Raw genomic sequence first — 22,446 nt, forward strand, 5'->3', positions numbered from 1 at the left:
GATTGGTTGGTTGATTTGATGGCCACCCTGTGTGGTAATGGTACGAGTCCACAGGTTGCTTCTCTTGGGTTTTTATTTTTTTCGGTGATGACAGATGCTGGGCCTTCTTGTGGCTTTTTCTGTTTCTGTTTGGCTCACCACTGGCTCTTTCCTTCTCGTACAGTTTGAAGACAGTGAGGAAGACTTTGACTCTAGATTTGATACAGACGATGAACTTTCCTACCGGCGCGACTCCGTGTACAGCTGCGTCACGCTGCCTTACTTCCACAGCTTCCTGTACATGAAAGGTATGACCTGTCAGGGGCGCTTGGGTTGGGGGTAGTGTGGTGGAAAACTGAGGTTTTGTTTCCATGGAGGCTGATTGTGGGCAGGACCAGGAAGACTCCATTGCCCTCACCTGGTGTCGGGTCCTCTTAGGTGCATGGGGGATGCGTGGCTGTCGCGGTCACACCTCCCGGAGGGCTGCCTGGACTGCGCACCGCTGGTGCCTGCTGTAGGGTAGAGTGTGGCCACCATCCCGTCCTCAGCCCCTGGCTCCTCCCTCTTGCCACCCCATCTCATTTCTGTGCTCTGCCCCTCTCTTGCTACATCTCCTCCCCAACAACCCCTCCCCCCACTGTTCCTTTCCCTTTTCCCTTTTCCCTTTTTCCTTTTTCCTTTCCTTCCTTTCTCTCTCACACACTCTTGCTGGCATCGGTGTGGCCCCTTCTGTGGCAAACCACACCTTCTCCTGCCACGGGAGTGTTGGAGGACCCCCAGGGTTTCCTTTACAAGAGAAGTAAAGGTCTGAGCCAGGGGTACCCCTCACCTTACTGCTCACCTGCCGTCTACCCCGCACTGCATGAGGAGGATTTGGGTTGTATGCTGTGGCTGCCACTGGACCTAGTGGCCCCTGACCCTGGAAGACTTCAGAGCATGTTCCTTTTGGAAAGGAACTTAATTAGGACCTTGTAGTCCTAATTCATGGTCTCTACTCTGACTTCTATTTTATTTTTTTTAATTTATTTTTTTTTTAATTTGCTTGGGTGGGGGTGGAGAGGAGCAGAGGGAGAGGCAGAGAGCGAGAATCTTCAGCAGGCTCCCCGCCCAGCGCAGAGCCCCATGTGGGACTCCACCTCATGACCCTGAAATCCTGACCTGCCTGAGCCGAAATCAGGAGTTGGACACATTAGCCTACTGAGCCTCCAGGCGCCCCTCAACCCTGACCTCTGGGTGGTGGCGGGGCCCAGAGGAGACGCAGTCCTCACCAGGTTTTGGCTGGGCTTTCACACGGGTCCCTGAAAGAAGGGTCAATCCGGCTCCAGGCTAGATGAGAGAACAGGTCCAAACCTGGGGATGGGCAGGGATGACAAGAACCATCACCCCGCTGATGATGCCCCCCTCCTCCCCTCCCCTCCTCATTCTGTCGACAAGTTTGCCTAACTCTTCACTTCTCATTAGCCTTCCTTCTGTTTCCCTCCATGAAGCAGTGTTGACTTCTGTACTCCCTTTCCCTGTTTCTCCTGTTCTTTGCTTTTCTCTCCTAGTGGCATGTTTATCTTTTTTTCATATCACTCTCCTCCTCAGTAGTTTTCCTGTTCTTCTTCACCTAGTTTTTTTGTTTCTTTCTTTCTCTCTCTCTCTTTCTTTCTTTCTTTCTTTCTTTCTTTCTTTCTTTCTTTCTCTTTTTCTTTCTTTCCTCCTTCCTTCCTTCCTTCCTTCCTTCCTTCCTTCCTTCCTTCCTTCCTTCCTTCCTTCCTTCCTTCCCTTCTTTCTTCCCTTCCCTCCCCTCCCCTCCCCTTCCCCTTCTCCTTCCCCTTCCCCTCCCCTTCCCCTCCCCTCCCCTTCTGCCTCCCTCAGTCTTCAACACCAGTCTAGCTCCTAATATCGCTCACGTGCTTTTCAAAGCCCTACTGTTCTCAACCCCAGATCCCAAAATGCTCATGGAAACCCCACCAGGTTTAATTTAGGGGAGATGGGCCTATTGCCTGAAGTCCTTGGTGGGTGGAAATTTTTATAGGAGCAGTGGAATAAAAAAGATTGGAAAATTCTGTGTAATCAAGTGTTCACTGGAATAGTCAAGAAAAGATTCACAGAACAGAGTCTGATATGTATCTAATAGCATTTTAAGATTGTGTTATGCAAAAAAAAAAAAAAGATTGTGTTATGCATTTCTCAGAATAAATATAAGCTTTTTGTTAATAGTATATATTTCCCCTGTCTCTATTTAATTCTAATTCCCTTAAGTTAGCTTTAGAATTCCTTATAAATCACTCTTTATAGGGATATGGCATTGATTATATATGGATATATATAGAATATATGGCATTACCATAAAATTGATTAAAACAAAATAAGTTGAGGAAAAAGTAAAGGTATATTCAGAGCATCAAAATCTTAAGATTAAAGCACAAAGAGTTCAAGAAAGTAAGCAAGTGAATTTTTGGTAAACTTTTAACTAAAACAAGTTGTATAAATGCATCACCTTCTAACCTTTGATACGTTATCGTTTAATTTTTAATAAAGTACTTATGAAGTTGTGACCAAACATTGCAGAGAAACCAATCATAAAATATAATATAACCTGGTGGTTAGATTTTCTTTATGAGTGTAAATGCGTTCTCACCAGCCTCGTGGTCTGCTTAAGGAGTTTGCCGTTAGGAAATTAATAGCACCGATCAAAATCTGTGAAGGACAAAGCATGGAGAGAGCACCCAGGATTGGAGGGGGGCAGCTGGGATGAGTCTCACATGCCGCTTCAGAGCAGCAGAGCCAGTAAACTTGTGCTGATGGCTCTGCTGATGGCTGGTATACTCTGTGTCTTCAGAACAACTGCAGATAACCTTTATCACTTAAAAACATTTTTTTGATCTAAGTACAATTAGCAGTGTCCTCTGCTTCAGCGGTACGGCGCAGTGGGTTAGCGCTTCCGCAGGTTGCTGGTGCCCACCACCAGAAGTCTAGTTCCCATCTGTTCTCCTACGAGAACAGTCATTACCCATTGCCAGTCATTACCCTTTGTCGCCTAAAGACGATAAGATCATAGAATGACTTTGTGCTACAGGTTCCTCTGGGCTTGCTTTGGGAACCCCAGATTAAAGCCACAAATCGGAAAGAAAAAGTTTTATCCTGGTGGCCCCCAGCAGGTTTGTAGCTTGCTGGGAAACCGCTCTGGAGTGTGGCCGCGTGGTCACGGACTTCTCAGCCGGGCGAGCAGGCAAGGGGCTTAAGAAGGGGCAGCAGTGGGTTCAGTGAGAGCAAGTGTCTTTGCGCGCCAGCCAGCATGTTGCGTGGGCCCTGCCTCACCTGTTTCAGTGTGAGGTTTACGTCGCTAGTCACTGAAGAAGTTAATCTGCAGAGGTCTGTCTTCACGCCATCTCCGATCTGTACAAGAAAGCATTTTCTTTATTCGTTCAGTATCCCTGTTCATGTGTGCCTTACTTTTATTACTGGCTGATCGCAAAAAAGTAACTTGTCGCTTTATAATTAACTGCTGAGGTAGATTCCATGTTCTTCAGTGGATTCATTAAGAGATTTTTGATTGATGGTAGTTAAGATGTCATTCTGGAATGTCCTTGGGAAATCGAGAATACCAAGATAAAATGATTCTGCTAGAAAAGCATTAGGAATTTTTAAAAAGATTTTATTTATAAGTAGTCTGTACACCCGGTGTCGGGCTCAGAATCTCGGGATCAAGAGTTGCATGCTCTACTGACAGGGCCAGCCAGGTGCCCCTAGAAATACATATATTTTTTTTAATAGGTGAATACTGAGTTTGTTTTAAGATTTTATTTATTCACGAGACACAGAGAGGGAGGCAGAGACATAGGCAGAGGGAGAAGCAGGCTCCCTGCGGGGAGCCCAATGCGGGACTCGATCCCAAGACTCCAGGGTCACGCCCTGGGCCCAAAGCAGACGCTCCACCGCTGAGCCACCCAGATGTCACAAAATATTTGTTATCTTGTTAAAAGATAAATTAGACTAATTTCTCCTGTCTGGGGCCTTTGGAGACCCACGCGGCCCCTTGGGGAAATGGCCCTCGCCCGCGGCCTGCACCCAGTCCGGGTTGGAGCGTGAGCTGGTGATCTGTGCCTGTGTGGGCATCTTACCAAGACCTCTCAGCTGGGGGGTGGGGGGGCTGCTGTGAGCTGGAAGGCAGGGCAGCATTGGCGTCCTCAGGCCAGCCGGCGTGACACGGTGGGGGCGGCCGAGCCTCGAGGCCTGCTACTGCCACGTGGTCCAGCGGGACTGACCGTGTCCATCCCCTCTGTCCCCGCTCCTGGGGCTGCAGGTGGCTTGATGAACTCCTGGAAGCGCCGCTGGTGCGTCCTCAAGGATGAAACCTTCCTGTGGTTCCGCTCCAAGCAGGAGGCCCTGAAGCAGGGCTGGCTGCATAAGAAGGGCGGCGGCTCATCCACGCTGTCCCGGAGAAACTGGAAAAAGCGCTGGTTTGTCCTCCGCCAGTCAAAGCTGATGTACTTCGAGAACGACAGCGAGGAGAAGCTCAAGGGCACCTTGGAGGTCCGGGCAGCCAGGTATGCGGACAGACCCTGTCAGGGGCGCGGTTGGGGGTGCTCAGGGTTCATGTCTGTGTGCCCCAATCACTCTATCCAGCTCATGATTCGCCGGGGGCTGGGGTCGGCCGGGCGCTGTGGTCCCAGACCTCATCCCGCGTGGGTCAGCGTACATGTGCTGAGAGGACGCCCCGTGCGGCCAGACTGCCGGCCTGCAGGCTCTGCTCCCTGGCCCTGGGGCTGTCACCATGCAGCCTGCGGCCCCGGGGGCTCCACATTCTGGTTCCTGGTTGCAAACCAATGTCCCCGGTGGGTCTGCTTATGCCCGTTGCCACACACGCTTATGCGGTTCTTTTCCGGTGGCAAGGACTCAGGTCTGTTCAGTCCGCAGCTTCCAAGTATGCAGTGCTGTGTCCTTCACTATTCTCCCGCGTTGTGCGGGGCACCCCCAGGATGGCGTTTGTAACTGGAAGATTGTGACTTTTGACGACCTTCATTTTGGTTTTTTGGTTTTAACGTTTTGGGAGATGTTTCTGGAATGAATCCCTGATCTTTTACTGACGTGGGCTGTGCCAGCCACCTCTGTTCCCAGCAACGAGAGGAACAGAACCAGGCCCGGAATCCCACACAGCCCCTTTCTCTGCTACCCACTTGTAGAACCAAAGCACTGGACTATTGAGGACCCATTAGTTGGGTTAAAAATTAAAGTTTGCAGGAAATTGTTGGGCTTAGCAGCAGCCAGGCACCTCAATGCTACATGTGAAGTGTTTTGGGATAACCCACGGCCACTGCTTCACTTAAAACCAAGCAGTCACCGTAGTTAGAAAATGAGTACAATAAGCTCTGAGAGTGATTCACTCCTGAAGCCTCGAGACCCGAGGACAGCACATTGTTCGTGACCAGCATCGGCAAAGTTAGAGGATTATTTATTGAAAAGCAGGGAGTCAAATGACTATTTATTGAAAAGCGGGGAATCTACACATTTATTTGATTTTGAGGGCGAATAGTGAAGTGCAGAGAGCAGAGTACTGACTCCTCCAGGCTGCCCCCTGGGGTTTGTGAGGAGCCGAGGCTGGGGAATGGAGTCCGTGTGGGGCTGGGATTTTCACAGCTCTGCCTGGGCCTCGGCCCTGCCTGCCTGATGCTCTCACCGACCCCCCAGAAGGTCAGCAAAGCCAGGAGGCTCAGAGGAGGGCGGAAGGGATCTCACAGTGGGGATCCTGGATGAGCCCCTGAACCTCACCCCATGCCCCCTAATAACGCCCTGGTCCCGGGTGCTCTGTGAGTGTCAGGGTCAAGGACACAGCTGTCATTGGGCTGCCTCCGCCCTGTTCGGAGGGAGGGTGTGGAGCTGTCAGGGTTTTACCACATTAAGATTATTTTAATTGACCTGAATTAAAATCATCCCCTTTGTATTTTGAAATGTTTGGTTACAGAAAGTATCTGTGCCCCGCAGAAGTAGGCAGATATAATGAAGTCCCCGTGCTCGCCCCGCACCCCCCCCAGCCATGGCCTCTGTGCCCACCAGGAACCCCAGCCTCCCTACGCCCCTACGCCCTCCGTGTTCTGCACAGCAAGTTCCCGGCAGCAGAGTTCTAGTCCTGAATATTTTACTCTGCACTTAGAATGTAGGAGTCTTAATACATAATGACATTGTGGCGACAACATTTAAAGAAATAACATTAACTTCTTAGTCCAAACTCTAGTCATGGTTCAAAATTCCTCCCTGGTCTTGCAAACGGAGGCGGTAACACTCTTGTTGGTTCCAGTTGGTTTATTCCAATCAGCATCCAAATAAGGCCTATAATTTTTATTCCATTCATAGATCTCTTGAATCTCTTATAATTTCCACCACCACAACCACCACCACCCCACCCCCGCCATTGTTTTCTTCATCACTTGCTGTCATTGGAGAAGCCGCGGCATGTGTTTCCAGGTGATGTGACGATAGCATCACTCCCCTTCCAGGGAAGGTTTTTACAAGCGCAGGTCCCTGGGCCCTATCCCGAGGGTCCCCGCGCCCCCAGCTGTGTTTTCGGAACATTTCCCAGGATCCACTGGGCCACCGTGGTTCCGAGCCACAGCCTTCCAGCTACATCAGAGCCTCACCGCTCACTTTACATGCGAGGTCGTGGCTGTCCAGGATGACATGGTCTGGACGGTTTCGCTGGGGCCTCGACGCTCAAGAGACTCTGTGACCCGATGCATGGCTGATGATTCCTGGCCCGTCCGTCACCTCTTGCTTCCTGCTCAGACCAGGTGTCACAGGCTGCTCCAGGAATGTGCATCATCTTGATTTTTAAAAACACTCTATCTTGTTTCAGTGATTTTCGCTGTAAGATATTTATTTTTCCCAACTAGTTAGACTGTTTGGTTTGGTAGATGTAAATGTTTTACTAACTCCTGAAAAGTTAGGCAACATCACTTGGCAAAGCAAGCTGGCTTTATCCCCAAGACCCTTCTTCATCAACTGTCTGGTCCTATCCCAACACCCGCTTGTGTTTACCCCGATCTTGTTGACCTGGTCCACTGGTTCTAAACTTCCAGTGTTGTGGATGATGAGAGCAAGGTGGTGTGGAGCTCCAGAAACACCCAAGCCCTGCTCTTGCGGTGGAAATAAGGTGCCCCCACCAGGCAGTCTCAGTCCGAGTTGCCAGCCAAGGCCTTAAGCTGTCATGGGAAGCTGCGAGGATGGGGGGGGGGGTGCGCAAAGGCAGCCTCATCACCTGGGGGGCCCTTCCATAGGGCAGTGAGAGGAGCAGGAAGGTGCGGGCCAGAGGGGGGCAGCCGTCCCGAGCCTCGGGGAGGCCGAGTGAGGCGCGAGACTAGAGAAGTCAAGGACCCACCTGCCCTTGCTTCCAGCCCGAGCCTCCCCATCTCGGGAAGGGGGAGGAGCCCAGCTCCCCCGGACGCCACAGGCATCTGCATCATTTCTCAAAAAAACAAGGCTGAAGCAGGTGTTTGGCTTTTCGGTTACAGTTTCCAATCCAGTCATTAGTGTGGTGAAGTTGCTTTTCCACTCAGTGTTGAGGACTCTGGTCCTGATGTGGCCTTGGTGCTCTTGCTTTGCAGAGAGATCATAGATAACACCAGCAAGGAGAACGGGATAGACATCATCATGGCCGACAGGACCTTCCACCTCATCGCTGAATCCCCGGAGGATGCCAGGTGAGATGCCGCCAGCGCCTGCCACACTCACTCCTGCTCGGGCCTGGGCGCCTCCCTGCTGGCTCTGGATAGACTGTGCGTGATTTTCTCATTGGGCTTTTCTGTTAGGACGGCTGAAGCATCACGAACTTGACAGACTGGTCCCGGGGGGTGGGGGTGGTATGAGGACCGCACGCCGACCAGGACTTCCAGCCTTGGGTGCTGCTGCATGGGACCCTGTGTTCCCGCGGCTCCGGCTTCGGTTGTCCCGGGCAGCGTGTGCAAACCATGCAACCACCCAGAGCTCAAAGCCCACCTTCTGGAAGTTTGTGAGCTTTGCAAGGGAGGGAACAGCCTGTGTTGGCTGAAAGGTTGGGAGGGCAGGAGCATCAGCCACTAGTTGTTTAAGTAGACGATAGCGCTGCAGCGACAACCAGCACTTAGGTGTTTGTGAAGTCGGTAGGACAGGAGATGGTTGATGCCTAGAGAATTACCGCATTTCAGGCAAAATTCTGAGACGCTTCACGTATATCACCTCATTTAATTCTCACGGCTGCCTACGAGGTAGTAGCACTATTACCACTGTTACCACGTACCGCATCTCACAGAGTAGAGACCCAGGTACGAGGAAGGGTGAAGTCACAGCAGCTCAGTCCTGCTGAACCGAGGCATCACGTTTCTCATGGTTCTTCAAGAACTTAGATTGGTGACCGCACTCAAAGGACAGTGTGCTTGGTGTCCATTGGCCGAACCAAGTAGTCTCATGTTCCTACTTTCCATTCTAGGGGGGACGTGGAATGAAGTACGAGCGAACTGGTATCGGCTCCCCAGTGTGATAGATCACAGGGTCATGCAGGGGAGGAGACACAGGAGAGCGTCTCTTGGTCTGCTCCTGCTGCTTTGTGAGCCCCAGGGTTGTGTTGGAGGTACCTGTCGTCTCTGAGCAACGCCAGAGAGCATCTTCAGCCTAAAACCCTTACTTTTGACCTTGGGAATCATTAGAATTTTGTCACGAATTCTTGGTGCCTCACTACCCCTCTCTCTGCCCTTTGAACGTTTGAGTTGATACAACACCATGGTAACAGCGTTAAGGGCAAAGAGTAATTCTTCCCATGGGAATGCATGAAAACCCTGCTTAGATCCATAATTGATGACACAGACTGGAAAAACAAGCAAACCTGGAATTATAGCCCATCTGGGCCTCCTGGAGACCACTTGGGGTTGGTTGGGGTCCAGGGAAAGCCCATAGCTTTTCAGTTGAATTATAGGACCAGCGCTTGGTAGCCATCCTCTCTGTTTGATGCCATAATCAACCTGCTAAATTTAACATTTGGGACTTTTTTCAAGCGGGCTCCATGCTGGGTGTGGAGTCCAGGCAGGGCCTGAACTCATGACCCCGAGATTAAGATCTGAGCTGAGCTGAGATCAAGAGTTGGACATTTCACTGAGCCACCCAGGTGCCCCCACATCTGGGATGTTTTAGCAGGGGACTTCTTCCCTTCACCAGGAGGACACATTTTTTTAAGACTTCTTCTCAGATGAAGTTAAATTTGACTCAAGAGGAGAAATGTGCAAATTTGAGTGTGCATGCATATGAGAGGGGGAGATCCCATGTGGCCTACCTGCATCTTGAACTCGTGTGCTTTTCAGTGATTTGGGGAATTGTTGAGCTTCATGAAGCAGTGACTCAGGTCTTGCTTTTGAGTTCATCAGAATTGATGAAGCAAATTTACATTGAGACGTCTCCCTTGGGTTCCCAAAGAATCTGTATATGTTGCCTATTTTCAAGCCCCTGGGTCACATTTTTCTCCTTCGGGATCATAGGAGATAGATTTTAGTGCCTTGTTGTGGATACCTGGCATGACTGACATTTCTGTAAAGGCAGGCGCGCATGTTTTGCTCACATCTCCTGCCCTATACCAAGTGCTGTACACGCTGTACCTACTGGTCTTCTTAGCCCCTGCGGGAGAAGGATGTCATAGCGTCTCGCATCTGGTGCCTCTCACATTTTAGAGTTGCTTGATAGATGCTGGATGGACAGATGGACGGACGAGTGGATATTTGTGGTCCTTCTCCTCAAGCCTGTATTGTGTTTCTAGTTGCATCACAGCTTTTGTTCAGCTTGACTTTTCTGGGGTGGGCCTGTTTTCCTTTATTGTCTGACTCTAATGGGGCTGCAAGTGAGAAAGCTCATTTCAGGTTAAGATAGAGGAGTTCTCAGGTCAAGATAACTTTGCACTTTCTGCTTCAAGCAATTGTTTCCTGTTTCCAGCTCTCCTCTGTTTTTATTCATACTTACGTAGAAATTGTATCAGGTTAAAAAAAAAAAAAAAAAGAAAGAAAGAAAAGAAAAAGAAAACCTGGGGCTCCTGGGTGGCTCGGGTCATGATCCCGGGGTCCTGGGGTCGAGCCCTGCATTGGGCTCCCTGCTTAGCGGGGAGTCTGCTTCTCCCCCTCCCTCTGCCCCTCCCCCTGCTTGTGCTCTCTCTCACTCTGTCAAACAAGTTAAAACATTTAAAAGAAAGAGAAAGAAAGAAGGGAGGGAAGGAAGGAAGGATGCATCTATCCTCATCTATCTATCAGGTGGTTGGAAACTGCATCCTGGAGTGAGCGGGGCACGTACCTCAGGGGCCACCTTGAGGAGGTACCCGGACATCACTGGCCTTCTTACCCTGCAATTCACTTTTAAAAAAATGGAAGGCACTTGAATATTCCCGAGGTTATAGGTCACATCTTCAGTAAGGATCCTTGATGTAACTGAGGATCTCCTCCCCGTGCTCATCACCTGCGCAAGGTCTGGGGGTGGCTGGAGGAGAGGGTGTCTCATGGGTCCCAGCCTGCAGCAGGTGGCAGCTACAGGCCCTTGGGCGTTGCCCGCTGCAGGCCGCGTGAAGCCCCCCTTCACCCGTGAGTAGTGTAGGCACGTGAAAAACCAAGTCGCCCAGAGGAAATGTCGTTTTCACAGAGAAGGTGGCAAGAAGGGTGCCAGGTGCTGGTTGCCAGCAGCAGTCAGCCCCCTGACCCGCGCTTTCTTCCCTGCAGCCAGTGGTTCAGCGTGCTGAGCCAGGTGCACGCGTCCACCGACCAGGAGATCCGGGAGATGCACGATGAGCAGGCCAACCCGCAAAATGCCGTGGTGCGTGGGCGTTGCGGGGGAGGGGGGTAGGGGAGGGGCGTCCCCGCGGGCGTGGGAGGGCGCTGGGGGTTCTGGGCACTCAACCACAAGAGTAACAATTAAAGAGAAAACCAGGACTATCTTGTTTAAAGATCCTGCAGAAAAGAGAGTAAGTGAAAGAAGATGGTAGTAGTCCTAGGTTCCAGCCCTCCCACTTTAAACATTCCAAGAACCGCCCCCCCCAAAATTCCTGAGTTTTATGAAACCGTGGAAGTACAGCATACATTCCTTCAAGGGACTCAGCGAATTCTGACTCGCATTCTTTCCGTCTTCACTGCATGCTAGATGCACACAGACCGGATGGTCCTATTTTAGAGCAAGGCTGTAATTTCTCCTGAGGGCAACGTACAGAGTTTCTTAGAGTCTGTCTAGAGTTTGGTGACGGACCGTACTGTGAGCCAGAAAACCTGTACGGTTGAAAGAAATTTATAAACCCTTCTCACCAAAAGTGTTTTAAGCACAAAGATAGATTAATTAAAGTGTTTTAAGTGCTTAAAACACTTAAGCACAAAGATAGATTAATTAATCGACTTTTTTCTCTTAAGCGACTGACCCGCAGACCGTGCCCTGCGTAGGGGCTGGCTGGGCTCAGCAGCAGGATGGGGGCCTCGCTTGTGCAGGGGACTCTCCGCTTGTGCAGTTCACACAGACAGGACGGGGGTTTTCTTGCGTGCCTGTGGACATCGTAGTCTGGGGAGGGACATCATGGCCGCGTGCGCGGAGCTCACACGGGTCTCTTGCCCCGGCTTTGCTCCCTTTCAGGGCACGCTGGACGTGGGGCTGATTGATTCTGTATGCGCCTCCGACAGCCCCGAGAGGTAAGTTTGGATGTGACTCTAACGAGCAGCCCCCCTGCCCCCATAGGGCTCAGGCTCCTGGGCCGTGAGCCAATTCTGAGCTGCAGGTGGCCTGCTCCATCCCAGGCTGCGTTCCCTGTGGCCAGTTTTGTGTCCTCGGGAAGTTCTCCTCTCTGGGTACCTTCGGGATGTTGGGGAAGGGGACAGTGAGAAACACTCACACCGGAGGAATATTCTCCATCTGGGTACAGGGGTAAACCCAGACTGCCTAGAGGAAGACCACGCCTGCGCAGGAAAACAGTATTCAACATGGGGAGGGTGCCCTTCCCCTTCTAGACTCAGTGATGAACTTGAAGAGGGCTCTGGTGGCAACGTTGACATAGGACACTGATGAACCCACAGACGCTCTTCCCTGACGTCCCCACCTTATCCGTGCCCTTGCACCAGCGTGTTTCGAAGGCAGATGGCCTCAGGAGTCTGTACCACTGACCTTTGTCTTCATCGTCTCTATTTTCCTTTGCTGCTGTTTGAATTCTGAGTAAGAATGAAAATTGGCTGCTGCCTTCAGGAACGCAGCTTTAGAAAGCCAGTGGAGACGTATTCCTACTCACAACGAAAACAGCGCCTAGCAGGCAGAATGACCTGGAGTCTCCATCGGGCCACTGACCAAGGCCCCTCGGAACCCCAGACCCATCGCCTGGTGTCACCCCGCCCCACCCCGCACCTGGCTCGGGGGCCTTGACAAGTGTGTGTTGTCAGTAGTCGTGCAGATGTCATTCTGACAGTCAGGTTCTAGCCATATCGACCTGTGTCTCCCTCAGTCTCCTCTGCTCCGGCAGGCTGGGCACATGAGGATCCACGTGTAGGACCTTCCATCCCCGCCTCGGCCCCTCTCTCCCTCCAGTGGCCGTCCTTCTCCCGTCAGCTTTAGAAAAGTCTCTTACTTCTAAGGAGCACCTGTCTGCCTACTCCAGTCCTGGGAATCTTGCTTTTTCTCGACCTTCTGCAGCACTTAACTACAGTCAGCAGTCGAGCACCTGCAAGAAATCGTTCACCGTCATTAGTTTGAGTGGTTTGATGCAGGACCGCCCAGGAGCAGGAGCCCAGGACCGATGCAGGGCATTGCCAGGCCAAAGGGAGGAGGGAGAAAGTGCATTTCCATCATTCCCTGATCCCCGACTGGGAAATGAGCCTCTGTGAGACTGCTGTGCAAACACGGCCCAGGGTGGCTTTGGTAGCAGGCGTCAGCCATCGTGTCAGATGTTCCATGTTCCCCCACTGCCAATGTCCTCTTACTGCTGCCCGACGTTGCACGCCCGCCCCTCGGCAGCACGATCCCAGGCAGGACCCAGGGGCAGGAAGAAAGTTACTTTGGAGAGGCGCCCAAAAGGATTTCCCTGCACCGTCTCCTTATTTAGCTCCCCCGGCCCCCTCCACCCCCCAAACCCAGTGTCATCCGGAAAGTTTTGCATGAGGCAGTGTTTCCCCTTGGAGGGCCTCCAGAGTGTGTTGCTCCAAGTGTAAGGGTCAGTGATGCATAAAGCAGCTCCTGCGGGAGTGGGCGACATCTGCCTGGGCCTGAGCCGCGAGCGGCACCGTGGTTTTTAACCCCTGTGACCCTTGAGCCAGGAGACCGGCGTCTGGGTCTCAGTTCGAACGGCTGGTGCCGCCAGTCGAGTTAAGGCTGTTTGCTTCCTTCTCGCCCCGTTGCGCAGACCCAACTCGTTTGTGATCATCACGGCCAACCGGGTGCTCCACTGCAACGCTGACACGCCAGAGGAGATGCATCACTGGATAACCCTGCTGCAGAGATCCAAGGGCGACACCAGAGTGGAAGGCCAGGAGTTTATCGTGAGAGGTGACTGCTGCCATGCCTGGCTCAGTCCTGAAGCTCGGTTTCCCTTGGCAGGGACCCTGTGGCGTCTCCCATGGGAGCAGTGTTTGTGAGAATTCGAGACTCCTGAAGTCGCTTTAAAAGAAAAAAAAATCACATGAGACGTGGCGGTGGCCCTTTCTAGCAAATATGTGGCAGCAGGACCTGCCTGTCAGTATCCTGCGGGCTACCTGCTGTTGGGTGTTTCCCTTCGTGGTTCTTATCGGACGCTTGAATCTTTGCAGGCTGGTTACACAAAGAAGGCAAGAACAGCCCGAAGATGTCTTCGCTGAAGCTCAAGAAGCGGTGGTTTGTGCTGACCCACAATTCCCTGGATTACTACAAGAGCTCCGAGAAGAATGCTCTGAAACTGGGCACGTTGGTCCTTAACAGCCTCTGCTCGGTGGTACCCCCGGACGAGAAGATCTTCAAGGAGACAGGTGAGGAGAGCGAGGGAATGAGCGTGCCCCCGCATGCCCCCGCGTGCCCCCCCAGCAGCTCACGTCTCGCCAATGCGCCCTCTGGAGCCCCGCGGGGTAGCTCAGTGCACACGGGCGGACAGCGGGGAACGGAGGGCCTGCCTCCCTGCGCTGCCTGGATGCTCCCAGGACCGTGTCGGCTCTGGGCTCAGGGTTCCCAGCCTGGCACTGGGAGAGCCCTAACGCGGCCCCCAGAAGCTAAACCCTGGGTCCCCGGGGGCTCATGAACCTCGAGCAATGAAGAGCAGTCATGTTAGCGTAGTTTTTTCTTGTCTGAATCATGAAAATATTTCTGGATTGTTTTAGTTTTGTTGCTAGTTGTGATTTTGTGCTTTTTCTTTTTTATTTTTTTTTTAAATATCGCTCCTCTGTTCCAAATGCCCGCTTGTTTGTGGGCACACAGACTGCTTGCTTAGCAAGAGGGCTTCTCACAGGGGCGCTAAGGAAAGGAAATGTGACAGGAAGACAGAGGAACGAACGTCAGGGGCTGAGGCGCTCTCGCTCTGGTTCCAGAGCCGTGAAAGCGACTCTGTCTATGCCTGTTTTTCTTTCAGAGCAAATGGTAGCATTTCATATGTATACATATATGCAGTATATACAGCCACATATAGTTCAGAGCAAAGCAGACCGTTTTCTATGTATAATAAGATTTTATTCATTTATTTGATGAAGAGAGAGAGAGCACAAGCAGGGGGAGCGGCAGGCAGAGCGGGAGGCACGGGGCCTGACGCGGGGGTTCGACCCCAGGACCCGGGGACCCCGGGACTGTGACCTGAGCGGAAAGCAGACGGCTAACCCGGCAAGCCCCCGGCGCCCCCATTTATAGCTCTAAGCCTGGGTTTGCTGTTGGACCTGGTCCCCTCTGAGCTGTGAGCCCTCATGCGGTCGGGCATGTGGGTGCCTGGTGTGCTCAGGGATTGGGCGTGTACTCGTCGCAGAGGGCATGGGGTCCGAGGGTGCTGGGTGCTGAGTTCCCGGGCCGTGAGTGCCGGCCGTCCCCGGGGTTCACACGGCCGTCACACTGTGCCGCAGGCTACTGGAACATCACTGTGTACGGCCGCAAGCACTGCTACCGCCTGTACACCAAGCTGCTCAACGAGGCCACCAGGTGGTCCAGCGCCATCCAGAACGTGACGGACACCAAGGCCCCGATCGACACTCCCACCCAGCAGCTGATTCAGGACATCAAGGTAGGGGCCTGAGTCCCACCCTGGGAATCCAGACGTTGGCCAAGCTCCATTTTTATTCTATAATCAAAACTAACTTTAGATGACATTCGTGTTGGAACGTCGCTGCTTTTAGAAATCTCATGCTGCAGTTTAGGTGAAGTTTTACAGTAAAGAAACCTCTTTGGGATCCCGGGGTGGCTCAGTGGTTTAGTGCCTGCCTTCGGCTCAGGATGTGACCCTGGGGTCCCGGGATCAAGTCCCACGTTGGGCTCCCTGCATGGAGCCTGCTTCTCCCTCTGCCTGGGTCTCTGCCTCTCTCTCTGTCTCTCAGAATAAATGAAATCTTTAAAAACAAACCTCGCCTCCGTGGGGCATCAAATATTGCTGCCGAGGCAAACCCGAGTGATGGGCCCTGTGGACAGAGGGAAGATGGCCTGAGGTGTGGGGCGTAGGCTCCTCACCTCAGGGTCAGGGTGTGATCTGTGCAGGCCACGACCTGCTGCGTCACACGTTCCCCTTCAGCCCTGGGTCGGGGACCTTCTGGGAACACCAGCAATTCTCTTACTGTACGGCTACTAGAGCACGTAAGTGGATTCGCAGCCTAGACTGTCTAGAGAACTCAACGCCTTTATCAGACACCTCCAAGCTCACAGGAAGCGTCCAAGTCTCTGGACCACCGTCGACCTGAAACTGTGATTTAAACTGTAATTTCCTTTTCATAAACATGAATCGCCCGGTGAGTCTACATTCAAGGAATAACTACACAGCAGCCATGCACGGGGAAGACCGCGCTTATTTTTCAGGAATGGAAACAGAATGCGGAGTATTGTGTTGCGCTGTTCACACAGCTGGTCAGTCCCTGATGCAGAACCAGGTCATGGGGATCATCTTTACTGCCGTTCCTCTAAGTTACCCATCAGAGATTTTCCCAATACAAGGGAAAGGGCTGGAGCAGTGACAGAAAGGATCTGGGAATGATAGCAAGGCGGCGTTGACTGGTCCTCATCGGGGGCGTTAGCTCATCAGATCCAGGGGAGAGGCCCGACGCTGCTACGGGGGGCAGGCCTCGTATGTCATTTCTCCCGAATCCGGGTCTGCCCCTTGATTCCAAGGCGGGCTGTGTCCTGGGTGTTTGGAGCTGTTCTACTAGGTCATTTATTCTCCCAAGACTCCGCAGAGCTTTGCACAAGACCCAGGGTGCCGAATGCCAGCAACTTCCTGTCTAGCTCTAAAAAAATTTTTTTGAAGCTTTCTTTTGAGAAAGGAGTGAAAAAACATCAGCTGAACTTTCTCTTCAAAGCTACATCTTACCCCTTCTTAGAGTCTCTAATTTGAAATCTGTCATTAAAAGAGTGATAATATTTTCCAAATATGAAACAATCCTTTTTAAAAAATCAGGTTGCCCTAATTTAGTCCATATAAAATCATTGAAATAATTAAAGTTGAGGGGTTCCCCCCCCTTTGGCTTTCAATCAGGTGTTATTAAAGAAGTTTCATAGTGGAAATTACCAGGATAGAATGATTCACTGCCCCTCCTTCAACTTTCCTGTTTATTTAACGTTCTAAAAGGAACTTTGCCTTCCTTGAATCCCAATTTAACATTTTAGGAGCATAAATACATGATGAATTTCCATGAAAGGAGCTCTTAAATTTCCAAAAAGAGAAGGCAGGCATGTTGAACAGTCTCAATAATAACCTATCACCAAGTATAATTTTCAGGTATACAGAGAATACACCTAAAGGACGAAAGCAGAATATATATTTTTATATGAATTACAGATAAAAAAAATACATGGTTTGGTTAAATGTTTGATGGCTAAATAGCAAAAAAAATCTTTAATTTTTTGAAATATATATAATCTCAGGGGGGTATTTTTTTTAATGTGGGAAAATATACGTGAAATGAAGAGGAAGGGTCGTGTGTAAGAAAAATGTGTGATTTGTCTTCAAACGCAGACTGTGGGTATCTTCATGCATGAATTTTTTTTTTAGAGAGATTTAAGAGAGGGAGAGAGCAAGAGGGACAGGGGAAGCAGACTCTCTGCTGAGCACAGAGCCCACAACCCTGAGCTCATGACCGGAGATCCAGAGTTGGACACTTCCCTAACCAGCCAGTGCCTGTGCTCACCACAGTCCTGAGGCTTCTGGATGCTTTGGACTCCGGGGAGTGCTCCTGCGTGGGGCGTCTGGGTAGCTCAGGTCACGGTCTCAGGGCTGTGAGCCCCAGCCCCACGGGGGCTCCGTGCGTGGAGCCAGCCTGACCTGCTCTCCCTCTCCCTCTGCCCCTCCCACCCGCTCATGCTCACTCACCTTCTGTCTAAAAAAAAAAAAAAAGTTTAATTTTAAAAAACTAAAAAAACAAACAAACAAACAAAAAAACCACAAAAAAGAATACAGATGCTTCTGTGCTTGTACACACACGTTTCGGATGAGCTTGCATGCTCATTTGACTGGGTCCTCTGCTTCCAAGGAGAACTGCCTGAACTCCGACGTGGTGGAGCAGATTTACAAGCGGAACCCCATCCTCCGCCACACACACCACCCGCTGCACTCGCCGCTGCTGCCCCTTCCCTACGGAGACATAAACCTGAACCGTGAGTCCCCCGACCCCGTGCTCCCAGCGACGCTCTTCCGTCCTCCTGGTCACTCCTTAGCCGTGTCCCGTTGGCACTTGCTGTGTGCGCTGGTACAGGGATGGTCGAGCGAACAGAGCAATTCTAAAGGGAGTCAGGAAGCACCAGCCCTCCCTGTGAACTCAGAGCCACCTGAACGTACAGAGAGCCAGATGCTGAACACCTGACATTACAGATCTGGAACCTGCTTGGCCACAGACCAGCGCTCGGGTGGTCTGTGGGGTAAAATGGTTCAGTGGTGTACGCTGCCCACCTCTGTGTCCTGATGGTGTTGTTCCCCTGACGCAAAGGTTCGGGGAACGTCACTGTCCCCAGCCCTCCCTTTGTGTGCTGCTTAGTGTCCCCCTTGTGCAGACTTGGGTGTAAACACTTCTGTGTTCTGTCTCTACCCAGTGCTCAAGGACAAGGGCTACACGACCCTTCAGGATGAAGCCATCAAGATATTCAATTCCCTCCAGCAACTGGAATCCATGTCTGACCCCATTCCCATAATCCAAGGCATCCTGCAGACCGGGCATGACCTCCGACCTCTGCGAGACGAGCTGTATTGCCAGCTCATCAAGCAGACCAACAAAGTGCCCCATCCAGGCAGTGTGGGCAACCTGTGCAGCTGGCAGATCCTGACATGTCTCAGCTGCACCTTCCTGCCGAGCCGGGGGATCCTCAAGTACCTCCGCTTCCACCTGAGAAGGTAGGAGGTGGCCCAGGCAGCGCAGTCCCACAGGTGCCGTGGTGGGTCGTGGCTCAGAGGAGAGGCTGTGAGACAGAAGGCACCTGGTGTGGTCAGGGGCTCCAGGTCAGGCTGGTGGGTCCCTGGCACGGGTTACACAGGGGAGGCGTCCTCATCCCCACGCCGAGCCACATGCAAGGCTGGCACTGGCACTGGGCCCCTGTCAGTGTGGTGTCCTGATGTTGATGATGTTGAGTACACGTAGTTACCGCTGCCTGTATGAGTGGACTGGGGGGACGCCTGGGTATTTTGATTCAGACCAAAACGGGTAGAAACACTGTGATTCAGACTCTGGTGAACTATGGAAAAACTGTTTTCGTCCGACGGAATGAGACGTGACTCCCAGCAGCACTGCGGCGGGGAGCTAGCTGGCATCAAGAGCTGCTCCCTGTTATGGCACTGGCTCTTTGGGAATTTTTTTTTTTGCTTTTAAACAAAACCTGCACAGGAGGGTCAGGCCCACTGGAGAGTGAGTGGTGTTTGCTCCGCGCCACAGGGGGCCTGGGCGGCTGAGGCTGGCAGCTGCCTGAAGCAGCCCAGCTCCCAGACGCCAGCCAGCCACAGTCTAGCAATTAACAGTGAAGTGTTTGTCTCCTAGGATACGGGAACAGTTTCCAGGAACTGAGATGGAAAAATACTCCCTCTTCATTTATGAATCGCTCAAGAAAACCAAATGCAGAGAGTTTGTGCCTTCCCGAGATGAAATAGAAGCCCTGATCCACAGGCAGGAGATGACGTCCACGGTGTACTGCCATGGTGGAGGCTCGTGCAAGATCACCATCAACTCCCACACAACAGCCGGCGAGGTGAGGGACGAGCCCCTGCGTTGCTGGTGCCGTCTGGTACCTAACTGCCAGAGCCTGTAAGTCCCGGAGGTGGCGCGTGGTCGGATGGCGACCGGGCAGCTCTGGGCTGCGTAGTGCGGCCACTCGGTAAACAAGGTGTGACCCACAACCAAACTCAGGTACAAAGAGGTAAAGATATGTATCAAAGATGAGTCGAGGCACAAAAATAAAGCTGGCGCTGAAACATCGGAGACCTAATCCTGCTGATGTGAGGAGCGGCCTTGTGGAGCTCACGTGCACGACACAGGTTTGCTGTAGCATCTCCGTGTTAAGGGGCCTCTGATTGCCATACAAATATCTAGAAGGATGGGCTGGAGGTACACATTTCCTTTTTTTTTTTTTTTTTTAAACCTACGTTTAGCATTATAAAACAAATTGGGTAAAAGAAGGACTAAAACCCAGAAAAGCTTCCAGTGCGAAAAGAGGAAACATTGGTTGAAGCCATTGTTTCTTGGAAGTGGATGAATGTACCAGATGAAAGACAGGGCTGCAGTTTCTGTGCACTTTTCCGACTGGTGTGGGTTTGCAAGAAATTTGCCCGGCATCTGTCTCTCCTCCGGTGGGCAAGACGCTCTGTGTTCTTTTTCACAAAGACCAGAGAAATCTGATTTCTCGAGAACACTGAAGAAACAGCCCCTTTGAGGTTCTAGGTGGCCACACAGTTCAAGGGGGCGTTGTGCGCTGTGCCCGCAGCCCTTGGGGTCTGGTGAAGGCACCCAGGACAGCGTGCTGGAAGCTCAAGGCCTCGGGGTGTCTTGCAGGTGGTGGAGAAGCTGATCAGAGGCCTCGCCATGGAGGACAGCAGGAACATGTTCTCCTTGTTTGAGTACAATGGGAGCGTCGATAAAGCCATCGAAAGCAGAACCATCGTAGCCGATGTGTTAGCAAAGTTTGAAAAGTAAGTTCCTTCTCCCTAAAGTGTCAGCAGATAAAATAAGTTAAGAGCAAGAGTTGAGGATCCGAATTTGCCATCTGTTTTAGCTTCAGTAGGCATTTGAGTTCCTTTAAAAAAAAAAAAAAAAAAAAAAGATTTTATTTATTTGAGAGACAGAGAACATGGCAGGGAGCCCCATGTGGGGCTCAATCCCAGGACCCCAGGCCCCTGCCTGACCGTGCCCCCCAGACGTCCTGAGTTCCTGTTAATTTGTCATTGCTCCCTGCTGCTTTTCTTGATTCCTAAGTAAAGCCACGGTCTCAAATAGGCTCTAGCGCCCCATTGTGCTTCCCCACCCCCATTCCGAGGTCCCCGTTGTACACAGTGTCTTGGAATCTCCTGGTTCCAGGCTGCTTACGTGTCATTGGCTTCGAAACAGGGCTAGCCACAAGCAAACTCATACCCTCTTCAAGCTGCAGTTTATAGCTCTCGGACCTGTAATACATGATCCAGGACGTTCCCCTAAGTTCCCCTAAGAACACGAAAGGTATTTCTGTTCCACGTGAGCGCAGCCTCCATACCGATCGTGTCAATTTTTGTAAGTATTTATTTGAGGGCTAGTAGAGGGAAGGAGGACGGAGCCCGTTTGTTCTACTTGGAGGGACTCCGCACGCGCTTCGCCGGGCCCCTCTGGCTGCGCACTTTGCAAATACGCGGTCAGCACAGTTTACCTGAGGGGGCCTGTGTGTTGCCTTAAAGTGGGGCCAGAGTGGAAGCGTGACTTTCATTCTGGCCAAGTGCCCTAGTGAGGAACTCTGGTAGCCAGCTGCACCTTGCTCTGCACCCGCAGCCCCGGGACCTGGGCTCGCACAGACTGCGTCCTTGGAGCGAGCCCCCGGGGTCAGCGCCTCGTGGCACCGAAGGGCCATCCCTCCTCCTGCTTTCTGAGCCCCTCTTGCCTTCCGTCTTAGGCTGGCGGCCACATCGGAGGTGGGGGACCTGCCCTGGAAGTTCTACTTCAAGCTTTACTGCTTCCTGGACACGGACAACGTGCCAAAAGATAGCGTGGAATTTGCCTTTATGTTTGAACAGGTAGGAGGAGCTTTCCAAACGGATTCCTCGGCAGGGGAGCAGGGACAAATGCGCTCATAGGCCTCCTGAGTTGGTGGTTGGTGCCGAGGAGTGGGGCGCGCATGCAGGGGGCGGCTGCACCCAGAACTGCCCTAGCGGGGGTTGGGGAAGAGATTGGGGGGTAACACGTGTGCCAGATGCTCTCTGTGCTGCGGGGAGGTGAAGTCAGGTGAAGGGGGTGAGGGCACAGCAAGTGGGGCTGGGGCGAGTGCGCCCTGACCCTGCGGCCTACCCCATTCAGGCACATGAGGCCGTCATCCGCGGCCACTACCCGGCCCCCGAGGAGAACCTCCAGGTCCTGGCGGCCCTGCGGCTGCAGTACCTGCAGGGCGACTACTTGCCGCACGCCTCGCTGCCGCCCCTCGAGGACGTTTACTCCCTGCAGAGGCTCAAGGCCCGCATCAGCCAGGCCACCAAGACCTTCACCCCCTGTGAGCGGCTGGAGAAGAGGCGGACGAGCTTCCTGGAGGGGACGCTGAGGCGGAGCTTCCGCACGGGCTCCGTCGTCCGGCAGAAGGTAGAGGAGGAGCAGATGCTGGACATGTGGATTAAGGAGGAGGTGTCCTCGGCCCGGGCCAGCATCGTGGACAAATGGAAGAAGCTGCAGGGGGTGGGCCAGGAGCAGGCCATGGCCAAGTACATGGCCTTGATCAAGGAGTGGCCGGGCTACGGGTCAACGCTCTTCGACGTGGAGGTGAGGACCAACCGCCCCTCGCTCCTCCGGTGCGCTGGGCTGACTGCGCATGTGCGCGGGGGGGCGGCCCAGGGTGTAGGGCTGGGGGTGGGAGGGCGGCCCAGGGCAGGGAGCAAGGCGGGGCCTAGGTGCTCTTGCCCCTGTGGTCAGAGCCCCCCCCCCCCCCCCAGTTTTCCTCCCCCGCAGTGGAGGATTTCATGGTATCAGGAGTGCACGGAAAGTTCAGGGCTCACGGTAACTTCCTTCTTTGGAAGCAACAGGTAGACCCAATCAGAAAGTGCTGGTGAAAATCAGCTTTTAAAATCTAAAAAAATTTTTTTGAGCCATGTACATGAAATCAGTGACTCTGGATACCGTTGACCCTTGAACACTGTGAGGGCTGGAAATCTGCGAGTCGGCTGCGACT

General features: G+C 52.4%; 1 protein-coding gene across 7 annotated transcripts in view; it reads left to right on the forward strand.

The window, feature by feature from the left end:
* The window catches only part of MYO10 (myosin X), a 195,832-nt gene that overhangs the window by 169,407 nt on the left and 3,979 nt on the right, over positions 1-22,446 (forward strand). For all 7 annotated transcript variants that reach the window (XM_077896391.1, XM_077896393.1, XM_077896389.1 and 4 more), the window contains 14 exons: positions 164-287; positions 4,271-4,514; positions 7,566-7,661; positions 10,683-10,776; positions 11,578-11,633; positions 13,328-13,470; positions 13,731-13,925; positions 14,997-15,154; positions 17,604-17,727; positions 18,160-18,457; positions 19,095-19,302; positions 20,103-20,239; positions 21,187-21,307; positions 21,588-22,040. In XM_077896391.1, the coding sequence (XP_077752517.1) occupies positions 164-287; positions 4,271-4,514; positions 7,566-7,661; positions 10,683-10,776; positions 11,578-11,633; positions 13,328-13,470; positions 13,731-13,925; positions 14,997-15,154; positions 17,604-17,727; positions 18,160-18,457; positions 19,095-19,302; positions 20,103-20,239; positions 21,187-21,307; positions 21,588-22,040 (2,451 nt within the window). The remainder of the gene's footprint in view (positions 1-163; positions 288-4,270; positions 4,515-7,565; positions 7,662-10,682; positions 10,777-11,577; positions 11,634-13,327; positions 13,471-13,730; positions 13,926-14,996; positions 15,155-17,603; positions 17,728-18,159; positions 18,458-19,094; positions 19,303-20,102; positions 20,240-21,186; positions 21,308-21,587; positions 22,041-22,446) is intronic.

Source organism: Canis aureus, chromosome 4 (genome assembly GCF_053574225.1).
Source record: "Canis aureus isolate CA01 chromosome 4, VMU_Caureus_v.1.0, whole genome shotgun sequence".
Taxonomy (NCBI): domain Eukaryota; kingdom Metazoa; phylum Chordata; class Mammalia; order Carnivora; family Canidae; genus Canis; species Canis aureus.